We start from the raw sequence: 12030 nt of genomic DNA on the forward strand, positions 1-12030 counted from the left end.
TCCATGCCTATTTCTGTCCTAAGTTTATTCTGGCAAAGAGAGAGCTCTCTTTTGTTACCAGGTGAAACCTGCTGGGTCAACATTGTTCATAAAAGCACAGAGCAGAATTCTGCAGCCACAAGGCACTTTGGATGGTTCAGCTCCATGCCTCCTGGCAGCACTATGTGTCCCTTTCAAAACAGTAAATTCAACACTTCTAGAATGCTCCAGGATATCTTTAAGTCAGGCCAAGGAGCAAAGAAAAAGGAAATACAGCCAACTCTCAATAACAATGGGAGGTAGGATGGATAAGTGAAAATCTGAAGATCTAAAAATCTTATTTTAATTAGTAAATTGAAGCCCCTCTTTTAGTAAACATTTGACTTAATTTTTAAAAAACTTCTTTGTCAGATAAAAAGAGGACTTTAATTTTGTCTCTTTTCTCTGCCCCCTCCTCCAAACATTCTAGAGGAGGTATAACAGGAAATCTATAGTTTGATAAACATAGCTGCAAAGATGGAAATGTATTTTAACATCTAGCTTTTCTAACTTAGGTATGTAAAATTTTCCATAACATATTCTAGTATATAAGGGCCTGTCCACAGTTTCATCTTTGTGTAAAAAGGATATTTTTTAATTTGTTGTAAAAATTGGTACTCCTTTAGCAAGGACGGACTACTTACCATCACCAGCGTCAGCAGTTAACACCCAACGTTTCTGACTTTGTAAACCTACAACTCAGTACTTACCCAGTTACATTTTCCTTAGAATGTAACATTTGCAAGTGATATGAATTGAGGATGACAGTTTTACTCAACACGGGTAGAATTCATGACTGGAGCCAGCATGCCTTGATAGACTGGGCATAATAAGACAGGCCCTGCGGCGGCCGCCCTTCCCCGTTCTTCCGCGTCTACAGTGAAACACTGCACTAATCCGCCTCAGTTCTTCTCCAGTAATCATCACTCAGTTAACTCAAGACGCTGATGCCACATGCTTATCTTATTAAACGCTAGTCATACGGACTGTTTTAATGAGCAACAAGTAATGTCTAACTCTAATAAATGAGAAAAACGACGTCTCTGAAACCACACCATTCTTCAACTACGTTAACTTACACAGAGCAGGGCCTGCCAGTGCACGATCAAAACGTGCTTACTTTGCTACATATTTAGGAGGAACCAAACATGGATTTGACCAAAAATAATGTCAAAGCAAATGTATTTTATAATAAAAGGTATTAGGAAAAATTTGCAATACATTTATGATTCATACTTATAAAATCAGTATTTACGTTTAATGTTCAAATATTTTGCACGGGAGAAACATTTCCCTAACACAGCAAAAGTTAAGATCTTTTAAAAAATATCTGGCTGCATGATTTAATAACTTAATTACGGAGTATTCAGGTAATTAAGGAGTCCTTAGTACCTCCACAACAAATGAAAAAAAGTTGGTTTATGAAAACTAAGTTAAAATAAAATTAAATAAATTTTTCCATAGGCAATAATCCACCCAGAAGTAACAGTTCTGAGTGCTACCTAATTTCCATTAGATTTCTAAGAATAAGATTTTTGAAAATCTGAACCATTCCAGAATATATTAAAATAAGAATGGGGGGAGGGGAGGAAATCAGTGAAAAGAACTGTCTTCACACTTCGATAACTCATATATTGTGTTAAGAAATCATTAAATAATTAATTTTAACCAGTTCTTTTTGCTTTTCCTACTCTCCCTTTTCTCTATTTGTGTTTGCTTACCACCTTAAAAAAAGAATTAAATACTTAATGCAAAATTGTTCTACTTTATAACAGAATCTTTAATGTGTTTCTATGTCACCAGAGAATTAAACTGTTAAAAAGGCATTATTTAAATGTGTCACCAACTAGAAAACCCTCTGTATCTCTGATAAAAACAGCATCATTACAAAACAAACAATAACACGAAGGAAATGCTGCAGGTGAGCTCTGCTGAGCACGTCCTGTGCTCTGGACCTGTGGTGTAGGTGGCTCAGCCAGGTCCAGGAGGGGACCGCTCCTGTGTCATGGGAGCTGGCACACAGCGTGAGCAGATAGAGATCAGAACAGGACACGGTGAGAGCGAAATGACTGAGCCACACGGTGCTAACTGCAGATACCCAGCTAATGAGCAGTGACTGGAAGGTCACGTTCAGTGACTTGTCATTTTACTTGCAAGTCCGTTACACGGGAAAGCAGCAAGGTAACAATGAGGTTCGCACTCTTCACTTACCTCATCTGGGCTGGCATTAAAGGTGAGGCTGCCTTCATCCAGCTGCATGTACAGTTTTCTAAAAGAAAATCCCAGAGGCGGGTTCTTATTGTATATGGAACAGTGACCCCATGTGGATTTACACAACCTGTAAAAGATAAAACCAGACAAGCAAACGTGACTAAATTGAATTTCCTAAGTCAAACATGTACACGCGTGATAAAATGGTGATGTGAAATGATATAAAATTGGATGTTACAGCTCTACAGTTTAAAACGTTTAATTTTGTACTTTTTTTGTTTACTAGAGTGTGATAGACAAATGTCTTCAATTTAGCAATTCTGACAGCACTTAAAAATGTGAGTCACCAAGATTAATAATATTCGTGAGTCCTACCTGAAGTTAAACATAAACTAATGATGCTGATGATGATAACTGACATTCACCAAGTGCTTACTAGATAGTGGGCGCTTATTTAAAGCCTTTTAATAGTATTAACTTGCTTAATCTTTACAACAATCCTATGATGCTGGTGCTACAGATAAAGTAACAGGCACTGTAAAAAAGCTGCCCAGGGTCACAAAGCTAATTTGTGTAGAGGCAGGATTTGAACAGAAGGAGCTTAATCCTGAGCCCACAATCTTAACCAAAAAGCCCAAAAAAGATTAAGTAACTATGAGCTTTGTTGCAAAATAAAACTGAATGAGGGGGAAAGACTGCTGGGCAGAGGGAGAAATTGCCTGCAATGTTATAACTTCAATATATAAACCAAAAGCTGTGACTTTAAGCTTAGCTGTTTTTAAGATCTGGCTTCATAACACTGGTCTTTTCTCTCACAGCTATACACGGTCATTTTAAAAAAGTCTAAAAAAGTAAAGTGCTAATGGTTCTTACCTCAAAAAACGCTATTTCTACACGTTGGAATACTTGTTTCCAACCCCATGCAGAGGCACGAGCTACTGGTGGTTATTTGAAAGCTAGTGTTTTATCTAATTACAATGCCTTGAAATTCGGGGTGTATACCGTAGATAATTCAATACAAATGCATTTCTCTAGAGACACAGAGACTACTGAAATTGTTATTTTGATGGTTTTAATGCCTCTTGTTCAAAATCTCTGTGTGTGTGTGTTTGCTCAAAAGCACCTACTTGCTGAGACAAACATTAAACTAGTTTTACTTTCTGATATTCATTATTGATTTTTGGCTCACACTTCCTTCTTTTCTCACACACATACAACTTACAGGAAAACAAGAAAAAGTTACAGCCTCAGTCTATAACACAAAGTTTATAAGGACAGTGGGTAAAATATGTACTTTCACATGGGAGTATCTTCATAAAAGTTAATTTACATCCTTGCAATATTGTTACCAACCAAATACAATCACTGATTTTAAATCAATGAGTTTAGTGACTTTAGAAAACTAATCACTATTTTACCAGCCTCTTCAGCCACATGGCTTTTGACTTTTATTACTAACCTATGTGAAAGCAACAGAACCTCTCAACATCCAAAATTAAAAAAAAATAAGCCTTTAGTTTAAATAGAAGTAATGTATTACTAAGGAAAAAAATCCAAGCACCACAGAAACAGGCATAATTATGAGGTAAACTATAAAGGAAGCATTTCTTTCAGAAATGAACAATTCCCAGATTTACATCCCAAATGAAGACTACATGCGGATTGAGTTCAGAAAAGCTTAAAGCTTCTTCCCCAAAGTTCAAATAAGGAACGATAAGATAGTAAAAGAAAAACAAGATGAGACAGATGATTTTTATTTATTTAGAGGCTGAGAATGGACTATATATAGTCAACACTGTAATTCTGTAGCACTGGGAAGCCTGAGGTAGGGATGTCATCGCTGGTAATGCATTTTTACTGAAGTTTGGCTATTTAGATAACTGACTCTCAATAGATCGTCACTGAGAAATTGTTTGAAGCCTCGAAAAACTTGTTTTACACTGTTAGGAAGGCTCGTTTTAAAATAATGAGACTCAAATAAGCTTTGGTAAAGAATGCTAGAAAACCCAAGCTTCAGTGATTCTTCTGTGATTGGTAATATTTTCATGACTCAAATATGTGACATAAGGAGTCATTCTGGTTCCACAGATTTCACTGCAGTAAACGTTCTAAGGTTCACAGCTTAACTTTAAACCGGTAGAACAGCCGCTAAAATTCGTATACTCCACCTTCACTTCAGCAAGCAGATGATCTTGCTCTTCTAATAGTTGCCCACTTCACTGCAAAATAGTGATCAGAAAAAGAAGTGGATGCAATAGTCACCTGTTAAGTGCATACTAACAAGCAGCACCGGTGAAAAGACACTGGGGCAAGACGCTGTTGAGAGAGACCCGAACCAAACCCGGCGGCCGGACTCACCCTTGCCAGAGCAGCTCGTCGTTCGCCAGGTCCTGCCAAACACAGGAGGCCAAGCAGAGGTCCGTAGCATTCAGGTAGGACAAGATGGTAAAGCTCAGCTCGGGAGGCAGCATTTCCAAATTAATGAACCCTTCCTGTTCTTTAGATTTCCTTGTCTTCAGAAGATGATATATATCAATGCCGCCCTGGACCTGTTTGCGATGACTGGTGCTGGAAACGCTGCTGGCCGCCATCCTCCTGCTCTGCTCTCTGCTGAGGTAGCCTTGCTCTCCGTAGCCTTCCTGCTGTAGCTGCTGGTTTCTGGCCACTCTCCACAGCCCCTGACCCATCTGCAAGCCTGGGACAGAGCCAGAAGAAAGAAGGCGCCATTAAAACAGGCATCCGCCTTTCCCTGTGGCAGGTCAGGTCTGACCTGCAGCATTCACTTATCAGGACAGACATCCTTCACTACAGCACGTTAAGTGGAGCAGCATGTTACACAGACAGGCTGGACCATTGGAAGTCTAAAACTCGGACAGAGAGATATTTGGTTTGAGTATCACCTCTACCCCAGTTTGCTAACCACTTTTAAAGCCCCCAGGTGACATAATCATTTTTCACAGGGTAAGATTTAAAAGTTACTGACATCCTAAAGACTCTTACAAATTATAATTATGTGGACTTATGGGCCAGTATTAAATACAACTCTGATCAGAGCACAGGACTTCACTTAAAAGACCTCTACACCCTGCTTTTTATCACAACTCAGGCTGAGCTAAGCTAGCCCCTTTTAACCAAATTCCCAGATGTGTGGCAGCTGTGAAACAGGCTTTTCATTTAATTCTTGCCAGTCTGCTCTTAAGTTGCAGGCTGTAATAAAATGTAACGTAGGCCCTGAAGTCTAATTCAGAAACCTTATAAATTAGACACCTAGAACTCCATGATACAGAGCTCAGTAGTGACTACTCGATTTTGCTGCTGCTTTAAATAAAAATCATTATTTAGATGAATTTTCCAGTTCTTCTCCACAGAGCCCTACAGATTCAGGAGGTACCCGGGGAAAGGCTGGAGGAGAGGCTGTGTTCCAGTCTCTTCCACCTCCACTTGACCTCCAACCTGAGCAGCTCCACATTTATCTGCTACAATGTTGGACTTTCTCGTGTACAAATATTTAGAAAACCACTGGCCAAGACTTCCTATTTGATCTTGGCTTTGAAAACAAGTAACTTTTCCTGGGCAGATAAATTCATTAAAAAAGATGAAATCAGGAAGAACTTTTAACTAATACAAATAATCATTTTCATGATCTCTTTTCCAAACAAATAGTCTTGTTTTAAAAACCTAAATTGACTACTAATACGCATGTGGTTTTAAAATTTGGAGGAAAAAACTGATTTTCATATAAAATCATTAAAATAAAATTCAAAGGATGACCTAAACTTACAATGGTTTTGTCGTATCCAGCTGTTTACAAAAGGGAGTAACCATTAAAAAAATAAAAAAGCAATTCCTCCCCAGATGCACTGGTGCCAGAAATTCTGCAGATAGCTAGGAATGATTCAAAATTGATTAGAATTTTAAAGAATGTCAAAGATTATGTTTTCATATTTTAAAAGGCACATGTATTTACTGAATTATTGGCTATTACTTGGATAATGGCCACTGTAACAGCTACTTGTTGATCAAAACAGAAAAAACAGTCCAGGATAATTTTTCATGCTTCCTCCTTACTGTGAGCTGCTTGGAAATCCAACAGCTTAAGCTATAAAGAGAAGAAATATATTAATAATTTTTAAATGTGGGAAAATCTGTTTTTGCTAAGAAACCACAAAAGATTCCCACCTATGACACATCTCAGCATACCTGTAGCAGTTCGTGAAGTAGTGGTTAAATTTTCATAATGAAATTCTTATTTTCTATTAGAATGACTGAAATCCCAAACTGACACCACCAAATGCTGACAAGGATGTAAGAATTCAAAATGGTACAGTTACTCTGGAAGACAGTTTGACAGTTTCTTAGAAAAATAAACATGTTTTTACTGTATGATCCAGCCCTCATGCTCCTTGGTACCTACCCAAATAAGTTGAAAACTTATGTCCACACAAAAACCTGCCTGTGAACCTGCAGCTTTAGTCATAATTACCAAAACTTGAAAGCAACCAAGTTGTCCTTCAGTAGGAGAAGGTATAAATTTACTGTGGTACGTCTAGACAATGGAGTATTTAATGCTAAAAAGGAACAAGCTATCAAACCATGAAAAGACATGGAGGAAATTTAAATGCATGCTACTAAGTGAAAGAAGCTGATCAGAAAGGGCTATATGAAGTGTGATTCCAATTATATGTCATCCTGGAAAAGGCAAAACTACAGAGTAAAAATGAACACAGAAAAAAATACAGAACACCAACAAAAATTGGCAAGGTGTTTTATGTTTGCTTAATGTTTAAATATGCCACATCACATGACAACGTAAATACGATTAATTTTGACACAAATCTTTAACATTTAAGACTCACAAAGAAAGGTGTTTTTATCATGGCTATTTCTTTGTTTATCTTAGCAAGAAAATATCTAGAAATTGAATTGACTGCTAAGCTCATCCAGTACTTGCTGTCATTTTAGATAATTATACTTTCCTTTGGGATTTGCACCACTAAAGGTAAATACTGAAACATGGAAACTATGATGGCTGAAGTCTCAAGATTCAAGGCATTTAACATCAGTGTATATGCACTTTCCTTGCAACATCTTTTTAGTAGCATATGGTCAGGCAGCTGCTGCTCCTCTCAGGGATGTTGCTAGGGAACAGAGTCAGGGTGATTTCCCTGGGCTCTGGACTTTAACAGGGACCGCTTAAGTGGAGCACTGGCTAATGTGATTCAGATAGCATCCAGCAGGTAGAAAGAAGTAAAGCCGGCAGCTGGTTCTTGGGATTAAAAAAAAAAAAAAAAAAAAGGATGGGGAGGGTGCGGGTTTGAGGCTCATATGCACATAATTTGAACAAAGAAAACCACATTTTCTATTCTTCTACTGCTAAATGACACTGCAAATTGCCCTTGTGGGACGTTTCTCTTTAAAACAGTTCTTGACTCGGGGCAAAAACAGATTAGGATAAACCACTTGAGAAGGATGAATATCATAAGTTTAGCCCTTAGAAAAAGGAAAGGGTGCCTGCAGTGTCCCATCCCACTCCCAATCTTCCTTAAGGCAGCAGTAGTGTGGGATGTGGGCAGAACGGCCAGAAAAGTGATAAAACTCTTCAAAGGACACGAGACCCACTGCAGAAGTTGTGAAGCAAGTCATGGAGGAAGCACGGTGCTGTGGACTCTGAAGTTGAACACACTGAAGTTCAAGTCCTGACTCCGCTGGTCACCACTTACAGCACCTGGGGGATTTACTGACTATTCTGAGCTTTGACTTCTTCACAGCTAGGGTGACAATTTGCATATTATGTAATAATACATACAGCTCAAAGAGCTGTTGTATTAAATGAGATACTGCATACAAAGTTCACTCCACAGTTAATGATAAAATGTTAGCTAGTTTGTTTTGACGAAACAATATTCTCATAGAGTGAAAATAATGAGCACTTTAGTAAAACTTAATGATACTTCAATTATCTTGACGCTCTGCCTGCCGAAGAGACACAATTTTTCATCTCCTTTAGTTATTTGTCATTCATGCCAATTATTCAGTCATAAAAAATGAGCTACATAATGAAATCACTGAATATGCAAAGAGTTTTGAATTAAAAAAACACAAAGTTTTGTATTTTCAATAAAGTTTGTTGTAAATAAGGACAGTAATGGATACAACCCATCACATACAAAAAGAATCCATGTGTGTATCTACACTGATAATAAATACATATATAAAGAAGAAAGGAGAGTTCTTCCTTACAGGAAAATGTTGACTCATAAAGACAGAAGGGATAACAGAGTTAGAAAAATCATCCTTTTACAATCATCACAGAAAAAACAATTCAGGCAAGAATTATCAGTGGGTGCTGAATCTGGAGTTTGATAAAGAATAGAAGATTTATAGAGTCTCAAGGTATCTCCCCACATATTACTCATTAATTACAAAAAGAAATTAAGAAATTAGGTATTACTTAACCAAATGTTCAAACGTAACATTCACCAGTAAGAAACAAATGGACATCACGTGCCTCTGGATGTGATGCCCTGAGGAGGACACAACATCAGCGACACAGGACTCCAGCCAAAAATGTGTAACTGGAATCTAATCATGAGGAGTAACAGAGAAAGCCAAAGGGAGTCTGTAGATGAATTGTTTCTTTCAAAATTGCCAATTCTGTGAAGCTAAAGAAAGGAGCCATTCCAGAATGAAGGAGACTAAAAGCCACGACATCTAAATGCAGTATATGGACTGGCCCTTATACTAGGGGGAAAAAAGAGCTATAAAGAGCATTATTGGGATAACTGAAAAGTTAGACATACAGGCTGAGGACTGGATTAAAACACCGTTTCAGTGTGAACTTTTCTGAATTTGATAACTGCATAGAGGCTTTGTCAGAGTATATTCTTGTTCATGGAAACACACTGAAGCATTAAGGCAGATTGTACATAACCTCGTCTCAAATGGATTCGAAAACCAGACACATCCATCTCTGTATAGAAAGAATGATACAGTTTGGCAAAATGTTTAACATTGGTGAATCTGGGTAAAAGGTACACACTAGTTATTTTTACTAATCTTACCAACTTTCTGTAAACGGAAATCTCCTGGTTGAGGAATCCAAGAATGTGAATTTGACAATAAGTGTCTGAGTTTGATGTGCACTAAGTTTAAGAATTACTGTCCTACATGCTTAGTGTCCCCAGACTGAAAACCATCACTAAGGAGCTAAGTGCTCAGCACTGCAGTTTAAGAGTAGGAGAGCCCTGTCAAAGCAAACCTGAAAATACTTACTAAAAATTATTTTTGCCAGTTTTGATAGAAATATTTATTTTAAAGGGTGGAGAAAATTTTTTTAAAGAAAGTAGGAGAAAAATACCCCTTGTGCAGATTTAAGGCTTGGAATTCCCAGGTGTGTGTGTCCCTTCTTTCATACATAATATTATGTATACAACATTGTTTACATAATATTTAATAATATAAACATTAAACAATATTATTTTATACTATAAACCACCATTTATTTAATACTAACTCTATACCAAACACTGTTGAAGTTAATTAATATGTTAATTATCCCATTTTAATCCTCACAACAACCTTAATGGGTTGATATTACTCTAAGTTTATAGCTAAGGAAATAGTGACCTAGAGAGGTTAAACAACTTTGCACAAGGTCTCAGAGCCGGTGAATGGAAATTTTCAGATTCAAACTCAGGTCTGTCTCTCTGAGCTCCAAGCTTTTATTCTTGACGCCAAACCTTATGCCCCAAACCATCGGAATCCACAGATGGCAAAGGCAGCCTCCCATCTGTTTCCCCATCACTAGCTCTCATCTCTTTCACCCCCATCATTGCTTCTCATCTCCTCTGTTGCTCCTGCTGCAACTTCTCTTGCAGGCTACTGTTCTTGTGGAAAGCACACAGGCTTTGATGTGAAAAAAAAGATCTGGTTCAAACTCCGGCACAGAATCCGATTAGCCTGAAGTCTGTGGTCCTCATTATCCCGTCAGAAAATAACAGCGAATAACTCTTCTCCCCTGGGGCTTAGAGGGGTTACCACTGAGAGGACCTAACCTACAGGTAATCTACCACAGCTAGTTCTGCAGTCCCCACTCAACCCCCTTTAGATGATAAGCCTTATTTTGGGTCCCCCATTTCAGAGTACACCTGATTATTCTAAATCTAATTATCTGAGTAGCTATAATCCTCATTCTAAATTTAACTAATTTAGGATCTGTGAATTTGGAGAGATGTCATTTACCTTTGCTAGGAGAAAAAATAACAACTAGTAAACGTATAAAGTTAGAAGAAACCAAGTTCCCTTAGATTGACACACTTCGTTTGGCAAATAATGTCAAGTATTTAGTCATCAGTCAGTAATAACAGAGACACGTTTTTTGCAGCTAAGTACAACTGTCAACTTTAATCACTATTGTATGTTTCTAGAGATGAAAAGTTCAAGACTTCGTGGGAAGATTCAACATGTCAGAGGTCCTTCAGGCAGTATTACAAAATGTATCTGTTGATTAACAAGAAGAAACTTCCTCTATAGATCTTTATGACATCTTCACATCCCCAGGAAATCGAATTATAAAGAGCTTGGAGAATAGCATGTTAATTTCTCAGATCTTTGAAATCAACGTTACAATTGTTGAGATTTGCATTTTTAAGCATATCTCTTGATTATAAAACACGAATTACTCAAACACATGTTCATTAAGACAATAACAACTGTGGAACTCATCTATCATATTGTGCTTTATTGTTGTTTATTAAAAGAAATAAAAATTAAGATACATACATAGACAGTCCTTGCCTCATATAACACCTGCTCACTACGGGATAACAGTTCCACGGGATTGTGCACAGCAAGACCACCGTTCTTCTATGCACACGCTTCAGTTAACATGGTACCATGTAAAGCGAGAACTGCCTGTAAGTACTAAAATGGGGAACTGGCTCAGCACAATAGGCTACATGGAAAAATCCAGTACCAAACACAGTGCCTTAGACCTAAGAAGTATTCAGAAAATATTTGTTGACTGGGTGAATGGTAAACAATGGGAAAAAACTGAATTAGATTGAACCTTGACCTTAACTTCACATCTTTCAAAAATTTTCTCAAAATAGATCATAGACTTAAATGCTAAGCATAAAATGATAAAACTCTTAGAAAATACAAAGCAGGAAGTCTTAGAGATCTAGGTCTAGGAAAAGAGTTCATCAAAGTCATGATACCTAAGAATAAAAACTGATAAAGCAGACCTCAATAACATTAAAAACTTTTGCTCTTTGAAAGCTCATGTGAAGAAGACAAAAACATAAGCTACAGACTAAGAAAATATTTGCAAACCACATATCTGACAAAGGACTAGTACCTAGAATATATAAATAATTCTCAAACCCAACAGTAGAAAATAATCAAACAATACAATTAAAAAATGAACATAAGACACGAACAGGTATTTTGCCAAAGAGGATGTACAAATGACCCAGGAGCACGTGAAGATGCTCAGCTTCACCACCCGGGAGGGAGGGAGGTGTAGTTATACAACAGCAGCATGAGGGATCCCAGTGGTGTTTGAACTGTTCAGTGTCTTGACTGTGATGCTGGATGTGTGAACTTGTGCAGAATTTCATCCATACAGATACACGTGTCAGTAAAAAAAAAAAGGGGGGGGGACAGAATTCTGAACAAGACAGGTGCAGTGGATTAATGTCAACATCCTGGTTGTGATAGTATATTGTGCTTTTGCAGTATGTTAACACCCAGGGAAACTAGACAAACCACAAGAGATCTCTCAGTATATTTCTTGCAAAT

At 37.6% G+C, this 12030-nt stretch overlaps 1 protein-coding gene across 1 annotated transcript in view; it reads right to left on the bottom strand.

Annotated features, from left to right (window-relative positions):
* The window catches only part of FBXO8 (F-box protein 8), a 34481-nt gene that overhangs the window by 15786 nt on the left and 6665 nt on the right, over window positions 1-12030 (bottom strand). Inside the window, exons 2-3 of the mRNA XM_006203175.3 lie at window positions 4588-4924; window positions 2230-2356 (exon numbers count right to left, since the gene is read on the bottom strand). Of these exons, the coding sequence (XP_006203237.1) occupies window positions 2230-2356; window positions 4588-4916 (456 nt within the window). The 5' untranslated portion in view covers window positions 4917-4924. The remainder of the gene's footprint in view (window positions 1-2229; window positions 2357-4587; window positions 4925-12030) is intronic.

The sequence above is a fragment of the Vicugna pacos genome, chromosome 31, assembly GCF_048564905.1.
Source record: "Vicugna pacos chromosome 31, VicPac4, whole genome shotgun sequence".
Taxonomy (NCBI): domain Eukaryota; kingdom Metazoa; phylum Chordata; class Mammalia; order Artiodactyla; family Camelidae; genus Vicugna; species Vicugna pacos.